The 25,965-nt window shown below is 45.1% G+C and overlaps 1 protein-coding gene across 4 annotated transcripts in view; it reads left to right on the forward strand.

Moving 5' to 3' along the window:
- Positions 1-24,998, forward strand: part of AIFM3 (AIF family member 3) — a 67,456-nt gene extending 42,458 nt beyond the window's left edge. For all 4 annotated transcript variants that reach the window (XM_087943092.1, XM_087943091.1, XM_087943093.1 and 1 more), the window contains 12 exons: positions 1,116-1,202; positions 2,090-2,181; positions 2,992-3,122; positions 4,404-4,519; positions 4,622-4,693; positions 8,925-8,988; positions 12,035-12,111; positions 16,487-16,604; positions 17,290-17,388; positions 18,103-18,178; positions 20,662-20,766; positions 24,064-24,998. In XM_087943092.1, the coding sequence (XP_087799218.1) occupies positions 1,116-1,202; positions 2,090-2,181; positions 2,992-3,122; positions 4,404-4,519; positions 4,622-4,693; positions 8,925-8,988; positions 12,035-12,111; positions 16,487-16,604; positions 17,290-17,388; positions 18,103-18,178; positions 20,662-20,766; positions 24,064-24,103 (1,077 nt within the window). In that variant the 3' untranslated portion in view covers positions 24,104-24,998. The remainder of the gene's footprint in view (positions 1-1,115; positions 1,203-2,089; positions 2,182-2,991; positions 3,123-4,403; positions 4,520-4,621; positions 4,694-8,924; positions 8,989-12,034; positions 12,112-16,486; positions 16,605-17,289; positions 17,389-18,102; positions 18,179-20,661; positions 20,767-24,063) is intronic.
- The last annotated feature ends 967 nt before the right edge of the window (positions 24,999-25,965 follow it).

Genomic DNA, 25,965 nt, shown 5'->3' on the forward strand with positions numbered 1-25,965 from the left:
GTTTCAGTTTTGGAAATTTCCATAGACGTACCAGAGCTGTTCCTAATAAATCAGTTGGAGATTATGCTTGTCTCGGAGTGATTGATTACTACGCCTAATTTCTGGATGCCTAACATTTCTTTTCTTTTCTCTTTTCAATTATATTAACGTTAATTTTCAACTATTTCCACTATTAGCTTTCTTAAATATAGTCAATTCCAGGCAAGTCCAGCATTTTGTCCAATGCCTAATTGATGCCAAATTATATGTATTGTTTCCAAATTTAATCTCTAATTTCGTTGTAGCTTTTTATAATCCAATTTTGTTTACTTTATATTTTCCTCTTATTTTCTGTTTGCTGCTGTCATACTCTTAAGCAAGGGCTCTTTCTTTCTGCTTCGCGGGGTTATTTTTAAAAAATTCAGGTTCTTTATTCTGGTTACATGTCGCTCATCACTTCACTGCTCCAGCGCATACTTAGGTCCTGGCAGCTTTCCGTCTTCAGGGCAGCCATTAAACTGCCGTTTTTCCCCGTCTTCCAGGGGAGTTAATACCTAGCCAGGGAGGGGAGATGTGGCTCCCCTCGACCCAGCTGGCGATCTCCCCCTCTTCCCCCACCCATCCAAGGTGAGTCAGATGGTTTCGGTCCTACAGGGACCCTTCCAACAAGGTAAACATGGATCAAAGCCGCACATGATCGCGGTCTCTGATCCATCTTTGACGGAAACGCCACCGGAAGTCATCTAGGAATAGAATTGAAGGGACGTGGTGGCTCCGTGGCTAAGACGCTGAGCTTGAAAGGTCGGCAGTTTAGCGGTTTGAATCTCTAGCACAGCGTAATGGAGTGAGCTCCCGTTACTGGTCCCAGCTTCTGCCAACTAAGTAGCTTGAAAGCATGTAAAAAATGCAAGTAGAAAAATAGGGACCTCTTTGGTGGAAAGGGAACAGCATTCTGTGCGCCTTCAGCATTTAGTTATGCTGGCTACATGACCACGGAGACGTCTTTGGACAGTGCTGGCTCTTCTTTGGCTTTGTAATGGAGATGATCACCGCTCCCTAGAGCCGGAAACGACTAGCACAGATGTGCAAGGGGAACCTTTACCTTTACTAAGAACGGAATTGACTTCTGCTTTCAGTCAATGGATTCCCACGCTGACCAGATTGCTCTGCGTCCGAAAGAATTCTTCCGCACAAACGACATTGAGGTCCTGACTGAAATGCAGGTGAGGGTCTGTCTGTGAGTGTGTGTGGGGGGGGGAGAGGAGTTTCAAAGAAGGCCTGGCTCTCTTTGTGGGATGTGTGAAGGGAGAGTCTGTGAGCCACGTGCACTCAAAAATGGACTTTGTTATTAATCCAGAGATGGTTTGATTTAACCCACCCTTTCGAGAACTGCTTTACCAAACCAGGTGCCTATGGAGGGAGGTTACATCACCCGGCCTAATTTCATCTCCTAAAATGGGCAGGATGGATGCAGTTGGATCCTTGAAGCCTGTCCCCAGTGTGGACTCTTGTTCTGACCCAGCTCCCCAAACACGACAACCCTCTGAAGTTAACTCAAAGATTCCTTTATTAAGAGCGCCAGCAGCCCCGGCAAAAAGTTCCTCTCTCAACGCAGGCTAATAAGTCCGTCCAGCAGGGAGATGAATGGTTGTCTGCTACACCTTTTCATCTCCTCCCCCTGCCTTTTATCCCCAGAGCTAGAGTGGGTCTTTGCTAGCAGCAGTGGCTCTTCCGTCCCAAGGACCAGCCCATAGATTTCCACTGCTCTCCTCTCCTCTGCACATCCATGCGTCAGGCACTGGACCCGGCTGTTCCTCCTCTTCCTTATCAGCCACCTCCAGACCTGCAGGCTGTTGATTCTCCATTTGAGGCCTGACGGACGGCCCAGGCTCCACCCCTCTCTCTCTCTCTCTGCCTGCCAGCTCCATTCCCTCTTTCCTCTCAGACCTCTCAGGTTGCCTGGATGCTGACCCTGACTCCCAGGCCTCCTCCTCCTCCTCTGATTCAGCTGCTGAAGGGACATAACGAGTCTGTAGCTGTGTGTTGCTCTGATAGGAAAACAAAGAAGAGCTAAGAAATTACTGTTAAGGATCTGTCCATACTGTTTCAGGTGGCAGCAGTGGATGTCAAGAACAAGACGGCTATTTTCAAGGATGGGTTTAAGATGGAGTACAATAAGTTGCTGCTGGCAACAGGAAACACGTAAGTGGCCCCTAGAAGGTTTTACACCAAGTGTTGAGGTCTTGTTTTTTAGGCTGGAGGATTTTTTGCACCCCAAATTTGTCAGAGACTGGCTGAGCCAGCAGGAGGAGTCAAGTGGGGAATTAGCCTGGAATCTTTAAGTAATCACAAGAGGGCAAGTTCTGTTCCCCATTGAATACCATTGAATCTTCTCTAGTCTGGCCTGGATGCAAAATCTGAGAAGATTCCCCTAATACAGTGGTTGCCAACCAGTGGGCCAGGAACCACTGGTGGTCTGCAGAGAAATGTCACCCCCAAAGCAATTAATCCAGGCTGCGTGGGAACACAAGTCTGCACCACCCACATGGCCTGCGGGTACACAAGGCTTGCGTCGCTTGCATTGCAAACCACACAAGGTAGTGAGGGGAGGGGAGAAAGGCGGAGGGGGGAAACTTGCCCCACGTGCCCCATGTGCCTGGCCTGGCCACCGGGCTGCTTCTTTCCACTTCTTTCTTCTTCTGCTTTTGGCTGCACGCAAGGAAAGCAGCAAAAGTTTCTTTCTCTCCCCCAAACTCTGCCAGAAATGAGTCTTTGGGACCCTGCAAGGCCTCCTGCTCCAAGAGGATGCGCCGGCGCAACAAGTCTCATAAAGACTCATTTCTGGCAGAGTTTGAGGGAGAGAAAGAAAGACTTCTGCTGCTTCTGCTGCTTTCCTTGCATGAAGCCAAAAGAAATCTGGGAGTTAAAGTCCACAAGTCTTAAAATTGCTAAGGTTGGAGACGGCTGCTTTAGAGGATGCCTCGGCCTGACCTTTCCAATCTCTCTTTCCAGACCCAAAACACTCAGCTGCAAAGGCAAGGAAGTGGAGAACGTCTTCACCATCCGTGCTGTGGAAGATGCCAACAGGGTGGTCAAAGTGGCCACTGGCAAAAATGCCGTGGTGGTGGGAGCCTCTTTCCTTGGTGAGCAAAGGCTGCTGCATATACAGCCTCGGAACCTCAGCTGACTCATAATGGGGTTTGTTTAATCTGAGCTTAGCATGCAGTAGCATGGTTTACTGCCATGTTTCCCTGAAAATAAGCCCTAATTGCTAATTGCTGCATTTCGGAGTGCCCCAATTGCAAGCAGAAAAAGCTTCGAGTCTCTGTCATTTCTCCATCTGGGCGAAAAGTGCACCTGCCCTGGTAAGCCCTATAAGTCGTCGCAGCCACGGGCAAGCAGATGGTGGGAGGGAGCAAATGGGCATCTGCAAAATAAGACATCCCCGAAAATAAGACCTAATGGGTCTTTTGTTCCAAAAAAGATATAAGACCCAGTGTTATTTTCAGGGAAACATGGTATCTATGGTTGATGGCATGCAAAGCAGATCCTGCTGCTTGTAGTTTATTGTACAAATCATGATTAAGGAAACCATGTGTTGTGGTCCGCCAGCAGCCTGTGCAGACAGCAGCAGAGTCGGACAGTGGAACATGGGCCAATCCAGAAGTCTGGGGAGGGCTCGGATGAGAGTCCTGCGTCTGATGCAGAGATGGGGCCAGGACCATCTGGGAGTGGGGTGCTGCCTCTAGAGCCTCCAGAGTCTGGCAGCAGCGAGGCAGAGGACCCAGGGGAGCCTGTTCCCAATGCACATGTGCACAGGGCTGCTAGAAGGCAAGAGCAACTAAGACAAAAGGGGCGACTCGGGAGTAAGGCTTGGAGGTGATTGCCCCTCCCCTAAGGTATAAAGGAAGTGCAAAGGTAGAGAAACCTTTGCAGGAAGCAAAGTCATTTGCTGTGTTCGCATAAATCCTTGAAGCTCTGTGCGGACTTTGTACTTCGGTTGGTTTTTTTATAGTTCATTTGGCATTTTACTTATTGGCAGCAATTCAAAGGAGAGAAAGGTGGGTGCTTATCTCGAGGGACTGTTTGGGACTCATTACAGGCTGGGAATGAACATAATTCCTAGCGTTGAAATAAAATGAGTTGTTTGGACTAAGCGTGTGCTTAATTATGGTCTCAGGAACCATGGTTTAGTACAGTGTGTGAACACAGGCTAAATATGTCTTGAAAATTAAACTCTGCATCCAAGATGGAGATGTTTCTGTTTTTAGCTGTTGTTTTTGTCCTCGTTTCACCCAACTTGACCCATTTCAGCAGCCAGAACCTCTGCCTTTGTGCGGCACCAAACCCGCAGGCTCTCTGCTTGTCCCGGGACTTTCTCGCAGTGTCTTCCTAACCCTCCTGCCCCCTCTGGCATTCTGCAGGGATGGAGGTGGCTGCCTACCTTTCGGAGAAGGCTCACTCGGTCTCGGTGGTGGAGCTGGAAGAAGTGCCCTTCAGGAAATCTTTTGGAGAGAAGGTTGGGCGAGCCATCATGAAGGCAAGGCAGCTGCCTGGAGGGGGCATGTTTGGGGAGGGGTCAGGCCTTCTTTTGAGGGGCATGTTTTTCGACCTTCTCTCCCCTTCCTCTCCCCTCGGACAGATGTTTGAAAACAACCGAGTGAAGTTCTACATGCAGACCGAAGTGTCGGAACTGCGGGAACAGGAGGGCAAGGTAGAGTTGGATGCACAGAATGGAGGGGAACTAATCAGGGAGAGATTATTTATTTATTTGTTTGTTTGTTTAATTTATATTGCCACCTATTCGCCCATGGTGACTCGAGGCGGCTTACACAATGTAAAACCATATTTAAAACAAAAAATAAAAATAAAAAAACCAATAAAAACTAACAAAAAAGAATCAAATAAATTAGTAAAGTACAATAGAACAAAATTTGGGGGAAAACACCCAACTCCCACTTCCGCCCCTACTACAGCAGATCACTCTAGCCATTGGCTGGTTCTCGATGGGCTCCATCCCTCTCTGGGTTCCCCAGGCCCGCTGGCAGAACCTTCAGGCCTTCCGGGGCTTCTGGAAGAGGGCTGGAGTGGGGGCCATTCTAATCTCTGTGGGGTGGGTGGGAGGGTGTTCCAGAGAGAGGGAGAAACTTCCTAACAGCGAGGACAATGAGCCAGTGGAACAGAAGTTTTATTTATTGATTTGATTTGATTTGTCAATCGCTTTCAAGATAATAGGCATAAGTATAAACATGAGTAAGACTACAGGAAATAGGTACTGATAAATGGGGACAATAGGACAGGGACAGTAGGCAGGATGGTGCACTTATGCACGTCCCCTTACAGACCTCTTAGGAAGGGGGTGAGGTCAAAAGTGGATAGTTGCCACCAAAGGTTGTGGGAGATTCACCACTGGAGGCTTTTAAGGAGAGACTGGACAGCCACTTGTCTGAGATGTATGGGTTCTCCTGCTTGTGCAGGGGGCTGGACTAGAAGACCTCCAGGGTCCCTTCCAGCTTTATTCTGATTGATTGATTGATATTCTTGGGGGAGTGATTCTTCCAGCACAGGAGGGGGCTCTTGAGAAGCCTGTTCCCCATATGCTGATTGATTGAATCTTTGTGGACCATGGAAGAGATGGAGTGGGGGGGGGGGAGAGAGTGAGGACAATTAACCAGTGGAACAGCTTGCCACCAGAAGTTGAGGGCACTCCATCACTGGGGGCTTTTAAGGAGAGACTGGACAGTCACTTGTCTGAAATGGTATAAGGTCTCCTGCTTGAACAGGGGCTGGACTAGAGGACCTCCAAGATCCCTTCCAACTCTTATTCTGTTATCCATCCTTCCTTCCTTCCTTCCTTCCTTCCTTCCTTCCTTCCTTCCTTCCTTCCTTCCTTCCTTCCTTCTCCATCACTGGAGGTTTTTAAAGAGAGATTGAGCAGCCACCTGTCTGAAATGGTATAAGGTCTCCTGCTTGAACAGGGGCTGGACTAGAAGACCTCCAAGATCCCTTCCAACTCTTATTCTGTTATCCTTCCTTCCTTCCTTCCTTCCTTCCTTCCTTCCTTCCTTCCTTCCTTCCTTCCTTCCTTCCTTCCTTCCTTCCTTCCTTCCTTCTCCATCACTGGAGGTTTTTAAAGAGAGATTGAGCAGCCACCTGTCTGAAATGGTATAAGGTCTCCTGCTTGAACAGGGCTGGACTAGAAGAGCTCCAAGATCCCTTCCAACTCTTATTCTGTTATCCTTCCTTCCTTCCTTCCTTCCTTCCTTCCTTCCTTCCTTCCTTCCTTCCTTCCTTCCTTCCTTCCTTCCTTCCTTCCTTCCTTCCTTCCTTCCTTCCTTCCTTCTCCATCACTGGAGGTTTTTAAAGAGAGATTGAGCAGCCACCTGTCTGAAATGGTATAAGGTCTCCTGCTTGAACAGGGGCTGGACTAGAAGACCTCCAAGATCCCTTCCAACTCTTATTCTGTTATCCTTCCTTCCTTCCTTCCTTCCTTCCTTCCTTCCTTCCTTCCTTCCTTCCTTCCTTCCTTCCTTCCTTCCTTCCTTCCTTCCTTCCTTCCTTCTCCATCACTGGAGGTTTTAAAGAGAGATTGAGCAGCCACCTGTCTGAAATGGTATAAGGTCTCCTGCTTGAACAGGGGCTGGACTAGAAGACCTCCAAGATCCCTTCCAACTCTTATTCTGTTATCCTTCCTTCCTTCCTTCCTTCCTTCCTTCCTTCCTTCCTTCCTTCCTTCCTTCCTTCCTTCCTTCCTTCCTTCCTTCCTTCCTTCCTTCCTTCCTTCTCCATCACTGGAGGTTTTTAAAGAGAGATTGAGCAGCCACCTGTCTGAAATGGTATAAGGTCTCCTGCTTGAACAGGGGCTGGACTAGAAGAGCTCCAAGATCCCTTCCAACTCTTATTCTGTTATCCTTCCTTCCTTCCTTCCTTCCTTCCTTCCTTCCTTCCTTCCTTCCTTCCTTCCTTCCTTCCTTCCTTCCTTCCTTCCTTCCTTCCTTCCTTCCTTCTCCATCACTGGAGGTTTTTAAAGAGAGATTGAGCAGCCACCTGTCTGAAATGGTATAAGGTCTCCTGCTTGAACAGGGGCTGGACTAGAAGACCTCCAAGATCCCTTCCAACTCTTATTCTGTTATCCTTCCTTCCTTCCTTCCTTCCTTCCCTTCCTTCCTTCCTTCCTTCCTTCCTTCCTTCCTTCCTTCCTTCCTTCCTTCCTTCTCCATCACTGGAGGTTTTTAAAGAGAGATTGAGCAGCCACCTGTCTGAAATGGTACAGGGCCTAATTGCCACTGGGCCACATCTGCACACATTCATGGCCCCACTCAGGTGAGCATTGGCAGGAGCATCCGGGGGGTTGGTCCCACCCGCATGAGCCTCGTTGCGGGTATTTGTGGCCCCACTCCCTCGGGCATCACTGCAACCATTGCAGGTGCTTGCACATACACACATGCATCTGCCTCTCCCAGAAAATTTCCCCCTCTTTCCCCCCTGCCCCTTGCTCTAGGGGGGTTGGACTAGAAGTCCTCCAAGGTCCCTTCCAGCTCGATTCTGATTGGATTGAATTGATTGTAGCTAGGCTTTTTTTGGGGGAGGGGGCTCAAGACTCTCTGTTGAGCCTCTAGTTGGAGGTGGCAGGCCTGGATGCGGGGTGGGGGCAGTCTCTTTGCAAGCTTTGGAACTAATAGCTGAGTGGGGAAAATGTTTTTTTTTTTTTTTTTTGCAAAGGTGGCAAACCTTGAGAGCTATGTAACAGGATGCCTGGTTCATGATTGATAGATAGATAGATAGATAGATAGATAGATAGATAGATAGATAGAGAGAGAGAGAGAGAGAGATAGATGATAGATAGATAGATAGATAGATAGATAGATAGATAGATAGATAGATAGATAGATAGATGATAGATAGATAGAGAATAAATAATAAATACATATGCTATATTACTAATGGGTTGTAGATAGATAGATAGATAGATAGATAGATAGATAGATAGATAGATAGATAGATAGAATATAAATACATATGCTATATTACTAATGGGTTGTAGATAGATAGATAGATAGATAGATAGATAGATAGATAGATAGATAGATAGATAGATAGATAGATATTGTTGTGGTTAGGCAGCAGCAGGTGCAGACAGTGGAGGAGAGCGAGGACTCGGATGAGGGAGAGAGTCAGAGATGATAGATATATAGAGATAGCGATAGATAGATAGATAAGATGATAGATAGATAGATAGATAGATAGATAGATAGATAGATAGATAGATAGATGATAGATAGATTTAATTCTTTATTGGCCAAGTGTGATTGGACACAAGGAATTTGTCTTTGTTGCATGTGCTCTCAGAAAAAAACCATTAGAGTTTTCCCATCATTTCTGCAGCCTCCTGTTTCTTTTGGAGGAGACTTTTGGGGGGGGAGGTTATAAAAGAAAAATATGAACATCAAGAACAAGGCCCTTCCTCATCTTGCCCCCTCTGGACATGACTGCCTGCCCCATCAGCCACAGCCCTTGCAGCCGAGATCCGGAAATCCTCCATCTGGACTCATTTTGAGCACTTAGGATTCTGCCCATGCACAGAGGGAGGAAGTCCGCAGTTGTGGAGGCACTTCGCGAGACAGCCGGCGACTTCCTTTGGACCCAGGCAGGCAGGCAGGAGAGGCACAGCCCCCTCTGGGGAGGCTAAACAACAATAAAATGAATGAGCTGGAAGGGACCTTGGACGTCTTCTAGGGGGAGAACCTGTCACATTTCAGATAAGCGACTGTTTTCGGTTGCCCAGAACTTGCAAGGTGGCCAGGATCTTTCTGTTTGAAACAGCCCGGCCACATCCACTCACCCAAGGAGAAGTGAGGAGCCTCCTCCATCCAGACAAGCAAGGCTGGGTCAAAGAAATCTATCCAGTTTTTTTTTAATTGGCTGCCCTTTACCTTTCTCCAAAGCTGAAGGAGGTCGTGCTGAAGAGCGGCAAGGTTCTCCGGGCAGACGTCTGCGTGATCGGCATAGGTAAGTCTCTGGAGTGCTTTGGGGGCGGCTTCTGGGGGGACTCAAGAAGCCCAAGATGGCACCAGGCCTGCACAATCTAAGCCCACTCTCTATGCGAGTCCCATGCTGTGCTGCCCCACTTACTCACTCACTCTCTCTCTCACACACACACGTAAGTGTGGTTTATGGAGAGTTTTGGGAAGATAGAATTTTTTATTGGCCAAGTGTGATTGGACACACAAGGAATTTGTCTTGGTGCAAATGCTCTCAGTGTACATAAAAGAAAAGATACATTCATCAAAAGTCAAGAATCATCAGGTGCAACACTTAATGATAGTCATTGGGTACAATAAGCAATCAAATCGTACTAGGAAACAGTCAATATAAATCGTAAGGATACAAGCCACAAAGTTGCAGTCACAAATGGGAGGGGATGGATGATGATGAGTGAGGAGAAGATTAATAGTTATAGTAGTGCAGACTTTGTAAATAGTTGAACCGTGTTGAGGGAATGATTTTTTTAGCAGAGTGATGGCGTTCGGGGGAAAATTGCCCTTGTGTCTAGTTGTTCTGGTGTACAGGGCTCTTTAAAGTCTACCACCATTTCTACGGTTTTGAGTGTGTTCAGTTCCAGATTGTTCCGGTTACACCACGAGGCAAGTTGTACAATTTCCTGTCTGTATGCGGATTCATCATAGTCTTGAATGAGACCAATGACTGTTGTGTCATAGAGAGTTTATTGATGTTCTCCAGCCTTCACCTGGCCTCAGAACTGTCTCAAATCAATCCAGCCACAAGCAAGTCAAGATTAGTCCACCAGTCCCTGGCCAATAGTCCATAAAACAGTAGAGAGTTGCTCCAAGTAACTCCACTGAACAAACTTAAATCCCCCAGGCAAAACTGAAAGTACATCCACGAGAGCTCATTTGGCAAGAGAGTCTCCAAGGCACAAAGTCAAGCAGGAAGCACGAGGAATAAACATACACAGCCATAAACCCAACATGTTGTTCTCAGCAATGCCTCCCTCTGCCTGCTGTGATAAATAGCTTTCCGGTGCAGCCCATTAAGACAGGCAGGGCCTCCTCCCGAGTAATCTGGCAGATCTCCGTTGCTCTTGTCTTTTCTCTGCCCTGTGTGCTCTCGGATCTGCCATGGAAGGCAGCTGCTCCTCTTTCTCTTCACTGACCGTCCACACCTGCAGACTGGTCCCAGCCGAAGCCTTCTGTAGATCTCTTTTGGCCAGCTGTTCAGAATCATCATGTCAGGTTTCCAAGTGATGAAATCCATTTAAAAGGAAAAGAGCAAAGTCCGACTTCCAAAACAATTTCTTTTATTTAGGAAAGCATCAAATTGGCAAAGTCTGTTGTAATTCTGGATCTAACACAATCTGGAATTACACCACGTAATATTGGAAGTTAGAAACAGCCCCCCCCAAATCACATTCCCCAATAGAAGTAAATCAACGTTGCCTGGTGTCATCAATCTCCACCTCCAGGTCTCAGCAGGGCCAGCTTTCGTTCCCACGGGAAGGAGAACCACCTAAACAACTCTCTCTGTCTCCACTTCTTCCCCCTTAGGAATGTGGCAAGCCCGAAACCCTTCCCCCCCCCATAACCAGCAAAGAGAAAGAAAGGAAAGGAGTATAAGGCTAAATAAAGTGGCTACGCACATTAATTAACCCAGTTCTTTATGTGCCAGGAATGAGCTCGTCCTCCCTTGAGCCGACCTCTGAGGAAGCCTCTGAGGAATCGTCCAAGGGAGACATCCTACATGCTTTGAACAGTTGCTCTTGGCCACCTTGAGCTTTTGGATAACCCCCTGGGGATGTCCCTGAGTGCTCCTGGTGTTTTGGGTGCCCTTCCTTGAAAGCTTCCCATAATGACAGCCCTGATTATAAGTATACAGCTCTTTTTGTCCACCAGGGGACAGCACTTAGCTGACATTTGCTGAGTTTGAAAAAAATAAAAGCCACTTTTTTGGAGCGGGGACCACCTGGAGATTCTAGGACAAGGATTAAGCTGGAAAGGAGGCTGTGGCAGAATGACTTCCCTATGATTGCCAAGAAAATTGTCCCTGAAGTAAGTCCCAAGGCTCAGTGAGGAGAGTCAGAAGAGAGATTATACAGTAGTTGACATCGGCTGGTTCACAAAAATGAAGGCAATAGACCAAATGGGCAGATCAGAGACGAAGAGAAACAAAAGACCATCTTGATTCCAAGAAAACTACCCGGAATACCCACTTGTTGTCTGAAAAACATTTGTATTTGTGGAAAAGAGAAAAAAATGAGAAAGTGAAGTTTTATCTAAGACAGAGAAAACCTTGCATCATCATCTTCTTTTAATCACCCCATAATCCCTTGGGGGTGGAGTCTGGGCAACTGAATGGAACTAGCAGAGTGTTTTACTGGCTGGATGCCCTTCCTGTCACCAATGCGGAGTTTTATTCAGCAGATATATTCTCATTGTGCCCAGAGAGAGAAATATTTGCCTTTACTTAGGATTGAACTCACAGCCTCCTGATTGTGAGATGACAGCTTCACCTCTAGGCCACTGCACCACTCAGAGGAATCCTTGCATAGGATAATCATCCTATCAATCAGAAACCGGGGTCTTCAGAAGCCGTGAGAAAGTGTGAGAAAGAAGGGTTGACATGATGGGGGGAGCCCAAAAAGTGTTTGACTTTGTCAGCAAGGCAGTATCAGGATCAGGGCAGAAAGAGGCTATATTTTATTTATTTAAAGCATTTTAATTTTAATTTTCCACCAAAAAGCCAGAATGTTCTACAGGCCATACAATCACCATCTAAAGATAAGCTAAAAAACTGTAACATGGAAGGAAAATAGGAGGAGGAGAGAAGAGAGGGGAAAACTCACAACAATTGGTAATGGGGACTTAAACTTATATTATCTCCAGTTATATAGACGGTCTGTCCTTCTATGATTTATAAAGCAGATGGCCTTGTCAAGGGCAGTTAGCACTTGGGAATGGTCTTTTCTGTGGCTCAAATAAATGGGGCAGGGGGTCAAGAGTCCCTCCCACTGCTAATGCCCCTTTTTTCTTTGGCACAGGGGCCACTCCAGCTACCGGGTTTTTGAAGCAGAGCGGGGTCCATGTGGACTCCAAAGGTTACATCGTGGTGAACAAGGTACTGTAGAAGCATCCAAACAGGCCAGCCAGGGAGGAGGTGGGGAGGTGGGGGGGTTGGCCAAGCATTGGACATTTGCTCATTCATTCATCCATCCATCAATTCAATTCAATTCATCCATCCATCCATCCATTCAATCCATCCATCCATTCAATCAATCCATCCATCCATCCATCCATCCATCCATTCAATCCATCCATCAGTTCAATTCATCCATCCATCCATTCATTCAATTCATCCCTCCATCCATCCATCCATCCATCCATCCATCAATTCAATTCAATTCATCCATCCATCCAATTCATCCATCCATTCATTCAATCCATCCATCCATCCATTCAATTCATCCATCCATCCATCCATCCATTCAATTCAATCCATCCATCCATCCATCCATTCAATCCATCCATCAATTCAATTCAATTCAATTCAATTCAATTCAATTCAATTCATCCATCCATCCATCCATCCATTCAATTCATCCACCCATCCATTCATTCAGTGGTGGGATTCAAACATTTTTACTACTGTTTCTGTGGGCGTGGCTTGGTGGGCATGGCTTGGTGGGCATGGCAGGGGAAGGAGATTGCAAAATCCCCCTTCCCTCCCCACCCCACTGACCTGCTTTCCACTCCGTTCTCCTGTGCAGGGCAGCCAAAGGAGACCCAACCAATCAGCCGGGACTCAGTGGGAGGCAGAGAAGAGATGGGGTTGGTGGGGCCAGTCAGAGGGGGGATTGGCCGGTTCTCCGGACTACTCAAAATTTCTGATACTGGTTCTCCAGAACAGGGCAGAACCTGCTGAATAACATCTCTGCATTCATTCAATTCAATTCATCCATCCATCCATCCATTCATTCAAATTTATATAGCTGCCTACTTGCTCCCAGTGACTCTAGGCAGCTTACAGAAAATAAAAATACAAGGTAGAAGAAATAAAAATAATAAAAAATAATCAAATAATAACCTCCCAGATGCTGGGTGCTTTGCCTGCAGATGTTGCAGTGCCCAACTAGGGAACTTCAACAGTGCGAGGGAGAGTGGGGTGCGCAAACCACCAAACCCAAAGAGCACCAAGGAATCCACAGTTCCACCCTGTGGAAGTGTTTCAGGCAAGATGAATGGGTATCCATCCATCCATCCATCCATCCATCCATCCATCTCAAATTTTAAAGTAAAATTTAATCCCTGATTATTTCCTGACTCAAATCTTGAGCTGGTTTTGTTCTGTGTGGATCTCTTTTCTCTCCATTTGAAAGTATCTGAGTAGAAGCGTGTGTGTGTGTGTGTGTGTGTGTGTGTGTGTGTGTGTACTGGGAGAAGAGACCGCACTCTCCAACTCAGCTGGGAGGACTGAAAGGGGGCCCTTCTTCAGGTTGGGGCTGCAGCTGTGTGACCAAAGCCCCAACTTTTTGTTAACTTGACCCTTATTTGGGGATCTACTAAGAAGGGATCTCCAACCTTGGCCACTTTACAGCCCTATGGACTTCACCTCCCAGAATTCCCCAGAGAGCCCACACTCTGCTTGAAAACCCCAACGAAGGAGACTTCACCCAACAGGTAGCAGCCTCTTCCACTGGGGAGCTCATGTAGCCAGGAAGATCCTCTCCAGTGTCCAATGGCTGCCCAATCTTTTCTCACTGGAGATCTTCGAGAAAAGACTGGACAGCCATTTCTCCAGGATGCAATAAGGCCCCCTCCCTTGAGGGGTTGGACTAGAAGACCTCCAAGGTACCTTCTAGGCTGAGGGTTCTATGATACTTACCTGGTCACCCATCCATGGGTATGAACGTTACTTCCTAACTCAGCCTTCGACCACTGATAAAACAATATTGTTGTCGTGTGAATATTCACTTCTTGGCCCGTGTGCTGTGCAGAAGCCAATATCACTAAGTGATACTGTGAGGGGAATCTCGGAGTCCAAGTGGGACAATCACTTAAATATGAGCCAGCCGTGTGCTACAGCTGCCAAAAAAGCCAACCCAGTTCGAGGCTGCATAAACAGAGGGATGGAATCAAGATCATGTGAAGTGTTAATACCACTTTATAAGGCCTTGGTAAGGCCACACTTGGAATACGGCATCCGGTTTTGGTCACCATGATGTAAAAAAGAGGTTGAGACTCTAGAAAGAGTGCAGAAAAGAGCAAGAAAGAGGATTAGGGGACTGGGGGCTAAAACATGAAAAGAACGGTTGCAGGAACTGGGTATGTCTAGTCTAATGAAAAGAAGGACTAGGGGAGACAGGATGAGAGTGTTCCAGTATCTCAGGGGCTGCCCCAAAGAAGAGGGAGTCAAGCTATTCTCCAAAACACCTGAGGGCAGGACAAGGAGCAATGGGTGGAAGCTAATCAAGGAGAGAAGCAGCTTAGAACTAAGGAGACATTTCCTGACAGGACAATTAACCAGTGGAACAATTTGTCTCCAGAAGTTGTACGTTCTCCAACACTGGAAGTTTTTAAGATTGGATAACCATTTGTCTGAAATGGTACAAGATTTCCTGCCTAAGTAGAGGGTTGGACTAGATGACCTACAAAGTCCCTTCCAACTCTTCTCTTCTCTTCTCTTCTCTTCTCTTCTCTTCTCTTCTCTCTCTTCTATTCTATTCTATTCTATTCTATTCTTTTCCGAGCTCGGTTTTTGAAGAAATTAGCAGCAGATCTGTTTAAAGTCATATAAAAATCAATTCAAGCTACGCAGTTGTGGAAAACACAGCAGTGCCCAGGGGTTGGAAAATATCCATTTATATTTCAATATCTGTCCGGATTGACCTCATGTCTTATAGTCCGGAAGCAAGACCCCAACTCGCTCCGCCTTGAGCTCGTTTTTGAAGAAACCTGACCGTGCAGCTAGATCTGTTTGAAAAAAGTCATCATAAAATGGCAGTGCAAGCTACTTCGGGAAAGCCAGTTGTGGAAAACACCAAGCAGTGCCCAGGGTTGGAAAATATCGCATCTTATATTTTCAATATGGCGACTGTCCTGTGATTGACCCACATGTTTAATTAGTCCTTGGAAGAGAGGCTGCCCAGACAAACTAATCTTCCTATTTACTTTTGTGAGCTGCAAGGTAACAAACCTCCAGTTCTAACCCCAACCAGGTAATTATTTTCCTCTTTTGTCTTAGCAGGCGTCTCCAATAATGTTAATCCTCATTAATATGTAACCCTCCTTTGCTGATAACCAGGCCACTCCAGGGGTGGAGGTGGGGAGATGTGGAAGGGCTATAAATCTTGCCCAAGGAAAGCGGCCCCTTTGCAAGTTCTGCAGCCCATTCCTTTCCTCACAAGCCAGGCTCCCTGTGTTGTTTCCAGAGCAGGGCTGGGTTACCTTTCTCACTGTCCATATTTGCCCAAGGACAAGGCAGCTCTGCTTGCTTCAGTCAGAACCAAACCATTTCTTAGTTATTTGCTTCCCTTGTGCAGCTGAAAACCAGGAAGCGTCATAGGGCTGTCCATTAAAAACTCAACCAAAACTATCAGGATGCAACTGGTATAAAAATTAAATGATGCTAGCTGTGGAGAAGTACCTAAAGAAACTTGCAGGTATTCCTCAGCATCTCTACCTCTAGTGATCACTTGACTTGTTGCATTTTTTAAAAGAGGTTGGACAAATAGTCATATTTGCTACTGAAAAAGTTAAGGAAATGATTCAGTCTGCTTGCTTTGCCTGTCTTTTGAAACAATCTATTGATAGTGCATCCATCTCCCCCCCTCCTTCCCTCCCTCCTTCCTTTTGCTCCTTTCTTGCCTCCTTCGTTCCTTCCTTCCCTCCCTCCTGTCCTTCTAGCCCTCCTTCCTTCCCTCCCTCCCTTTTTGCCCCTCCCTCCCTCCCTCCCTCCTTTCCTTCTGTTAATTCTTGTAATGTTCATTCTTGTTTTTATTTCATTCTGTTTGCTGCCCAGAGAGTCACTCATTAAGGTGGAGGGGCCATATATATTGGATAAATACATTTTTTTTAAAAAAGAATCCACTCAGTCAGATTGGCAAAATCCACAGCTATCACATTTCTTCCTTAGAAAGTGTGGAAGAAATGCAGAAGTCTTATATTCCTCTTTCTTCCCTCCCTCGCTTTCCTTCCTTTTTGCCCCTTCCTTCCTTCCTTCCTTCCTTCCTTCCTTCCTTCCTTCCTTCCTTCCTTCCTTCCTTCCTTCCTTCCTTCCTTCCTTCCTTCCTTCCTTTCCTTCTCTCTCTCCCTCTTTCCTTCCTTCCTTCCCTGCCTCCCTCCTTCCTTCCTTCCTTCCCTCTCTCCCTCCCTCTTTCCTTCCTTCCCTCCTTCCCTCTTTCCTTCCCTCCCTCTTTCCTCCTACAATAGACCATTCCCTGCCCCCCCTGCAAGCCACCACCACCCCGCCAACAGCACTCTTCTCTCCCTTCCAGATGATGCAGACCAACATTCCAGGAGTTTTCGCTGCAGGCGACGCAGTGGTCTTTCCTTTGGCACTGAGGAACCACAAGAAGACCAACGTTCCACACTGGCAGATGGCTCACATGCACGGTGGGTGTTGTTGTCGTGGAAGTGAAGTCTCAGTTTCCCCCCTGGAAGTCCTGGGAAGCCCTTCGCAAACGGTGCAGGTAGCTGCAGTCAGTCTTGGTTCTTCCATGTAGTTTAGGGCAGTCAACATATCGCGGGGGGCGGGGGGGCACGAGGGGGCCCCTGAATCAGAGGTGGAATTCAGCTGGTTCTGACTGGTTCTGGAGAACCAGTAGTGGACATTTTGAGTAGTTCAGAGAACCAGCAAATCCCACCTCTGACTGGCCCCGCCAACCCCATCTCTTCTCTGCCTCCCATTGAGTCCCATCTGATTGGCTGGGTCTCCTTTGGTTGCCCTGCACAGGAGAATGGAGCTGGAAAGCAGGTTAATGGGGTGGGGAGGGAATGGGGATTTTGCAGTATCCTTCCCCTGCCACGCCCACCAAGCCATGCCATGCCCACCAAACTGGTAAAAAAAAATTGAATCCCACCACTGGCCTGAATCCAATGATGCTGATTCTCCCCCCACCCTTCTGCCCCAGGCTGGGGAATTTGGGAGTTGAAGCCCCCCCATCTTAAAGTTGCCAAGGTTGAGAAACGCTGGCTTACACCATTTGAATAATGAACAAGTGCACTTTTGATGTTGCTCTAAAGACCTAATTCATATGCCTGGTTGACTTTCTCTGTTACATTCTCTATTGCATCCCAGGGCGCATAGCAGCACTGAACATGCTGGCCTATGGGACCGAAATCAGCACCGTCCCTTACCTGTGGACTGCCATGTTTGGCAAAAGTATTCGCTATGCAGGTGAGGGAAGAAAAGTTTAGGATTAGACAGTGTGCCGAGACCTGCTTCTTGGTTGCCTTTCTGGTTTTGGGAGGTGGGGAGCTGTTTGATGTTCTCCGGTACGTATATTGTATTTTAACTCTTGTAATGTTCATTATTGTTTTTATTACATTCTGTTTGCTGCCCAGACAGTCACTCATTAAGGTGGAGGGGCCACATACATTGGATAAATAAAATTAAAAAAAAGAATCCACTCAGGCAGATTGGCAAAATCCACAGATATCACGTTTCTTCCTCAGAAAGCGTGGAAGAAATGCAGAAGTCTTGTATCTATGTACACTTCGCGCTATGAAATTAAGCCCAGATTTGAAAGGCTGGAGAAAGCATCAAATTTAGGGTGCCTTAAAATGTCTTCTTCTCCACTCTTGATCAGAAGGGAGCGAACTCTGCACCTTGTCGGCTTACCTGCACTTCACAGCAAAATTCTCCTTGTTTTCTCCACATTGCAATGCAGTGCTCCATAAAAAATGTGGTGAAATACATTTTAAAAATGTGTCTTTATTTCAGAATGCTCTATATATATTTATGCATGTGCAGTATTAATTATTTTCTTATAACATATTTTTACACTTTTTAAAGTGTAAAATTAGGTTAAAGATGTCAGACTAACATAGATTAGCATAGGAAAAAGAAACTTAGTGCTTCCTACAGATACACATTGGTTTTCTTTTCTAGGTCATGGAGAAGGATTTGATGATGTGATTATTCGGGGAGACCTAGACGAACTTAAATTTGTAGCCTTTTACACTAAGTAAGTGCCCATGAAAAGCTTTAATTTAAAAACCACCATGATGAGGTGTTGCAAAATTATGCTTAGTTTGTGATAAGCAAATACAGCTGCTTGTGTATTGATGTTACAGAAGCTGGCTGAATCTGTGCAATTGATTTTGGCTTCCAAGAATAATATAAGTTTTTATTTTATTTTATTTTATTATCTTGGCCACGAAACTCCAGATTTACAGTGTTTCTCAACTTTGGCAATTTTAAGATGGGTGGATTTCAACTCCCAGAATTCTCCTGCCTGCATAGCTGGGAATTCTGAGATGGAAGATCATCCCGCATTGTTAAGGTTGAGAAACATGGTACTAAAAAAAAAACATTTTTGAAGAAGCTCACCAAGGACCATTCCAGGCTTCCAAAGGTCAAAAGAATTTTGATTGACTTGAATATTGGGCTGCATCCAGTTCAGCATCCTTGTTCAGTGGTGAGAAACGTCAGGTTCCCAACGTCTGTAGAGATTCTCTGTCATCCAGGTCATGGTTGTTCCAAAGGTGCTTTTTCAGGAGGCAACTGGACTTTCTTGGTTTTTCTTTTGAAGATGTTTCACTTCTCATTCCAGAAGCTTCTTCAGCTCTGACTTGGATGATAGGGAATGGAAGGATTTATGTTCCTTGCAGGCAGCTGGTCATTTGCATCCTTTTAGAGGGTCATTCAGGCCACTTGGAGGTTTATCTGTATCCTCGGGGTTACCTGAGTGGTACAAATGGTTCCTATAGTCTGCAATTTTTCCCTCTGGAAATCCATTCCTATTCCTACACCATTCCAGGGGTTTTCATCCCAAATTAAAAGTCTGTAGAGATTCTCAGTCCTGGTTGTCCCAAAGGTGCTTTTTCAGGAAGCAACTGGACTTTCTGGTTTTTCTTCCATTCCATCCTTCCATTCCCCACTATCCTGTCAGAGCTGAAGAAGCTTAACACTCATAATTAAGGAGAAGGAAGAAACTGGATATGTTTTAACATGGGACTTATTTTATCAATGGGTAACTAACAGAAACTGAAGTTATAAATTTAAAAGTATAAGGGAATGATTTACATAAGGAAGGTTCACTAGAATGGACAAGCAAATACTATTATGATGAAATACTATTATGATTATTACTAAGTAAGTAAGTGAAAAGTATTATTGTTATTATTACTATTATTATTTCTCAAAATTAACTGTACCCAGACAACACACTGTTTATGTAGACACTGAATTTTTATGTTTAACAACAATAATAATAGAGCTGAAAAAGCTTCTTGGATGAGAAGCAAAATGTCCTCAAAGAAAAAACAAGTCCACTTTTAAAAATTTTATTTTAATACAAACAATCCATCCAAACCCATACAAACCCATACAAACAATCCATTAAACAGTGTATCGTCTGGGTACAGATATCTTGTGCAACAACAATTAAAGTTTACAGCCATATTCATTATTTATCTACTCTTAACTTAATATTAATATACATAACATATCTAATACTATAACAATCATCTTAACTTATTTAATTCTATTAATATATTTTTTATGTTTTGCTAATCATTTATTTCTAGCTTTCATATTTATTCTCTAACCATCGGTAAAATAGTTCCCATATCATATAATATTTAGTTTGTTCCTTCTCTTTAATTGCAAGTGTTGACCTATTCAATTCTGCATGTTCTAATATTTTCATAATCACGTTCTCATCTGTAGGAATCTCTTCACTTTTCCAATTTTGTGCAAATACAATTCTAGTTGCAATTAATACACAAATAATCAAATATACATTTTCTTTACTATAAATTCCTGGTAAAATCCCCAGCAAAAATATTTCGGGTTTCAAAATCACTGTGCTGTTGCATCATCTTCTCCAACCACGTATGTATTTTTGTCCAATATTTTTTGGCTTCTACACATGTCCACCACATATGGTAATCTGATCCAGGTGTCTGGTGGCATTTACAACATTTAGCTGATTTGTCCACTTATGCCTCTTGAAAAAGCACATTTGGGTCAGGTTCCAAAGTTAAATAGAAACAAGATAGGCAGTTCCTGGCTTAGCAGTTGTACTTGCAAGAGGGATCTCGGTGTCTTGGTAGACCACAGATTTCAAATAAGTCAACAATGCACAGCAGCTGCCTCAAGAAAGCAGTCTGTCTGTTTCTGCTGGACAGCTCCATCTGCAGAAGGGAGTTTGAAAAGACATCTTGTCTTTTTTGATCATGAGGGATGCTGGGATTGCTAGCTTGTTCTTTGAGCCAATGAAGTGGGTCAGGCGAATATAATTAGTCAGCATTTGTGTTCCATTCATATCATCCCATTCAGTTCGTTGGGTCAACTCAGCAGACCTGGGTGCAAAAAAAAAAGCAAAGTGCCTGGGGAAAACTCCCTTGGGATCCACTGGAACCTCCTGCCTTGTGGGAAATGCACCCTGGCTTGGTAGCAGTGGCTCTTAACCTCCACTCCTGAGCCCTGAGTTTTTTCTTCTAGGAGTGAAGAGGTGCTGGCCTTGGCCAGCATGAACTATGACCCCCTGGTCTCCAAAGTGGCTGACGTCATGGGCTCTGGCAGAGCCATCCGCAAGCGAGACGTGGAGTAAGTCACCTTGAGTATCTGCTGCCTTCCTCCTCCTTCACAGAAAGGTTAACTCTGGGCATATATTCCAGCTCCCACACTCCGACTCCCTGTGGAGCAAACATGTTGGAGCAACAGCAAACATGAGTGGGAACTTCCTGTGGCTCTCCCTCATCTCATCATCTTCTTTTAACAACCCCATAATCCAGGGCTCTTCAAAATTGACAGCTTTAAGAACCTGTGGACTTCAACTCCCAGAATTCCTCCTCTAGTCATGTTAGTTCAGGAATTCTGGGAGTTGAAGTCCACAAGTCTTAAACTTGCCAAGTTGGAAGACCCTTGCCATAATCCCTTGCGTAGTGGAGTCTGGGCAACTGAATGGAACTGAGTGTTTAGTGGCCGGATGCCCTTCCTGTTGTCAATGTGGAGTTTTGTTCAGTTGTGCCCAGAGAGAGAAATATCTGCCTCTACCTAGGATCAAACTCCCAGCCTCCTAATTGTGAGGCAAGAGCTCCACCTCTAGGCCACCACATTACTCTTCCTGTGGCTCCCCTTGACCATCTGAAACACAAATGCCTTATTCTTGTGACTTTAAACTGGGCTTTTTACATTTTTCTTTCTGCCTGACAAAGGACTCTCCACTCTTCTCTTCTGCCTGGAGGAGAGATCCTGTCCCTGTGGGTTGGGAGGAGGTAGATTTGAAAGGTTTGGATAGAATAGTGCTGGAAGGGACCTTGGAGGTCTTCTAGTCCAGCCCACTGCTCAATCAGGAGAACCTCTACCATCTCAGACAAGCGACTGTCCAGCCTCTTCTGAAAAACATACTATTTTCATTTTGAATCGGGCGTGTTGCGGGGGGGGTCTATGACAATTTGCCGTGGCCAAATGACCGCAGGTTGACTCACTGTGGGACGAGAGTTAAACTAGCTCGAAGAAACGGTGGAACTATTATTTATATTATTAACTAAAGAAAGGATGCAAAAGGAGGGACAGAATGAAATGCGAATGATAAAAATTAAAATGATTAAAATCATTTGAAATAATTAAATTGAATAGTTAAATTGTCCCACAGTGAATTATCCTGCAGTGAGTTGATCGTGGTGCCTGGGCTGCAGCGAGTGGTCCCATTCCGCGTCAAGGGCTGAGGATGGGAGGAGCATCAAGCCAAGATGGGGATCGTTCAATTAGCCCCGTGTGTAAAACGGAAGTTGGGGGAGATCTTTGGTTGCACAATCATGGTGGCTATCTTGACATTTGACAGCCCTGGGGGTGCCTCGTTATAAATCTGGGCATAAGCTATTCTAACAAAGAAAATTGACAAAGGAATCCTACTTTTTGGGTCTCAGGGTGAGATTTCGGGTGGTGGAGAGAGTGGTGCTTTTTAATGGTTAGCTTTCCTAGACTGAAGAATGGAGCCGTGGAACAGGGACAGAACAATTGCAACCTGATCTCCAGTTTTGAATTCTTTCCCCTTTTTCTAAAGGGGCTTCTGCATTTTTTGCTTTCTCCACCACCATCCCCAACACAGCCACGACAAATATTTGCCTAAGAAACTTGCACGGCTTTCGTTTGATAGTTTGCAGCAGAATTTTGGCACCACAGTTTATGGGGCAGGAGGGGGAGGAATACAAAAAGGAACTGGGACTATATGTGGCTGCCACCCACCCACCCAGTTTAGAAAGTGAATGATCACATTCATGTTAGGTTGGAATGGAATTTAGATCTGTTTTCCCACACAGAGGAAAGTGGTCCTGACTTATTCTCCTTTCCTCCCTCTTTCTCTTTTTTTTACTGCTACAATTTAAGGCTCTTCATCCGGTATGTATGCGCATGTGTGTGTTTGCATTAGTACCACGGCCCAGGAAAGGGCATTGGAGGGGCTGCCTTCGGCTGAGAAGCTGCTTTTTCATTAGATTAAAAATAAGAGGCCAACTGTGGCACAGAACTGATCCATTATTAAATGATTATTAAAAGAGCCCAGAGGCTACTTTGGTGCAGAGTTCTGTGGCCTTCAGCGGTCAGATGAGGAACAGACAGGCACTATGCCACTGTGCTCCGGATCTATCCATCCATCCAGGGGTGGGATTCTACCAGTTCGCACCTATTCGCTAGAACCGGTTGTTAACATTCTAAGCAGTTCGGAGAACCGGTTGTTAGAAGAAATTACTGGCCTAATCCTGTAAGGAAGGCAGGAAGGAAACATTCTGGGGTTGCTTACAGAAACTGCCTCTCCGTTAACCCTTCTTACATTCTTGGCAGGACTAGACTTCCTGTCTCAGGAACGTCTCTGGAGTTTTTTCCCCCTCCTTTGCTGGTCCTTTGCTTGTGTGGAGTGACCATTCAAAGTTACAATGGCACTGAAAAAAAGTGACTTATGACCATTTTTCACATTTACGACTGCTGCAGCATCCCCACCGTCATGAGAGGCCAGGCGAGGAGATGAGTGCCTTGATGTGAGTGTTATTGAGTTGGCCATGCCCAGCCAATAACATGACCACCAAGCCACATCCACCCGGTCACATGACCACCAAGCCACGCCACCAACTAAGCCACGCCCACAGAACCGGTTGTTAAAAAATTTGAGTCCCACCCCTGCATCCATCCCTCCATCCGTCCATCTGTCTATCTATCTCTATCATCTCTCTCTATCTCTATCTCTGTCTATCTCTATCATCTATCTATCTCTACCTCTATCTCTCATCTATATCTATCTATTTCTCATCTATATCTATCTATATCTATCTACTCTATTATCTCTCTATCATCTCTCTATTTATCTCTATCTCTATATCTATCTCTATTATCTATCTATATCATCTCTATCTCTATCATCTATCTATCATATCTATTCATATCTATCTATCTATCATCATATCTATCTATCTATCTATCTATCTATCTATCTATCTATCTATCTATCTATCTATCTATCCATCCATCCATCCATCCATCCATCCATCCATCCATCATCTATCTATCTATCTATCTATCTATCTATCTATCTATCTATCATCTATCGCTATCTCTATATATCTATCATCTCTATCTCTCTCCCTCATCCGAGTCCTCGCTCTCCTCCACTGTCTGCACCTGCTGCTGGCTAACCACAACAATATCTATCTATCTGTCTGTCTGTCTGTCTGTCTGTCTGTCTGTCTGTCTGTCTACTCTCTCTCTCTCTCATCATCTGTCTATCATCTATCTATCGTCTGTCTGTCTGTCAGTCTGACATCCATCCCTGGCCAGGTCTCTTGGCCAGCGTTGCCTGGGCTTCAGGGAGGCTGCGATAACCCAGCCGCCATTTTGTCTTTTCTGCAGAACTGGAGACATGTCCTGGCTGGCGGGGAAAGGCTCCTAAGAGCTTGGAATCCTTTTGAGCTTGGCTCCCTTTCTGGGACCCTCTGCAAAAGCCACCTTCCTCCAGGCGTGGCGAGCCCGACCTCCCCCGTGACTCTTATCCCGGCTCTCCCCCTCATCTCAAGGGTCTCTCCGGAGCGCATCGGAAGTGGACTTGCCTTCGGAGCTGCAGTTCCGAAGACGGAGCTGAAGGAAGGAAGCGTGGAACCTCCGGGCTGGAAGGCTCTCCGTGGAGGAGGCAAGAGAAGGGAGGGATATACACAAACGTGTGATGGGCACCTTTGGCAGGCTGGCACAAGCTGCTGAGGCTTGCTTGGGGAGGGGGCACAGCTTCCTCGGTGGGGCTGCCTGCCGCCCACTCTTCCCTTCTCCCGAGGCAAGCCCTCTCCTGCTTCTCTCCCGGTGCCATGTGCCAAAATGTTTTCTGGAATCATGTGGACGGAGGCAGAAGACTAGAAGGTCGCTTGGACAGCTGGGAAACCAGAACGTGGCCTGAGCAGCTTCCGTTGCTTTCTCTTTGTGGCTGAACCACCCGTGATATCTACTGGGATGACTGGAATCCACACGTTCTTCCCTGGTTCTATCTCCCTCCCCCCACTTTTTTTTTTTTTTTTGGCAATGCACTTTATAGATCCTAGACCAAGTTTCTCCTGCAGGAACACTGAAGCAACACAGGATTTCATTCTTGGACCAGGGTGGTTTTTTCTAACTGGATAAGTAGGGAAGGATTCAGGTTGGCCAGAGGTCTCCAAACCTGGCAATGTTAAGACTTGTGGACTTCCAACTCCCATAATTCCTCAGCTAGCATATCTATCTATCTATCTATCTATCTATCTATCTATCTATCTATCTATCTATCTATCTATCATCTATCTATCTATCTATCTATCTATCTATCTATCTATCTATCATCTATCTATCTATCTATCTATCTATCTATCTATCTATCATCTATCTATCCATCTATCTATCTATCTCTATGTCTATCATCTATGTCTATCATCTTTCTTTCATCTCTCTCTCTCTCTCTCTCATCTCTCTCTCTCATCTCTCTCTCTATCTTTATCTATCTTTCATCTATCTATATCTATCTATCTCTACCTATCTATCATCTATGTCTATCATCTATCTTTCATCTATCTCTATCTATCTATCATCTATTTATGTATCTATGTACCTATGTATCTATCTATCTATCTATCATCTATCTATCTATCTATCTATCTATCTATCTATCTATCTATCATCTATCTATCTCTACCTATCTATCATCTATGTCTATCATCTATCTTTCATCTCTTTCTCTCTCTCTCTCTCTCTCTCTATCATCTATCTCTATCATCTCTCTATCTTTCATCTACCTATCTTTATCTATCTTTGATCTATCTATATCTATCTATATCTATCTATCTATCATCTATCTATCTATCTATCTATCTATCTATCTATCTATCTATCTATCTCTACCTATCTATCATCTATCTTTCATCTATCACTATATCTATCTATCATCTATCTATCTATCTATCTATCTATCTATCGACCTACCTACCTACCTACCATCTATCATCTATCTCTATCATTTCTATCTATCTTTCATCTATTTTTATCTATCTATCATCTATCTATCTATCCATCTGTCTATCATCTATATCTATATCTCTTTCATCTATCATTTCTATCTATATCTTTCATCTATCTATCTATCTATCTATCTATCTATCTATCTATCTATCTATCTATCTATCTATCTATCTACCTACCTACCTACTTATCTATCATTTCTATTTCTATCTCCATTTCTATCTCTATTCTATCTCTATTTCTCTCTCTCTCTCTCTCTCTCTCTCTCTCTATCTATCT

The sequence above is a fragment of the Notechis scutatus genome, chromosome 13, assembly GCF_049901735.1.
Source record: "Notechis scutatus isolate UNSWTSFEM ecotype Mainland chromosome 13, rNotScu1.2, whole genome shotgun sequence".
NCBI classification, from domain to species: domain Eukaryota; kingdom Metazoa; phylum Chordata; class Lepidosauria; order Squamata; family Elapidae; genus Notechis; species Notechis scutatus.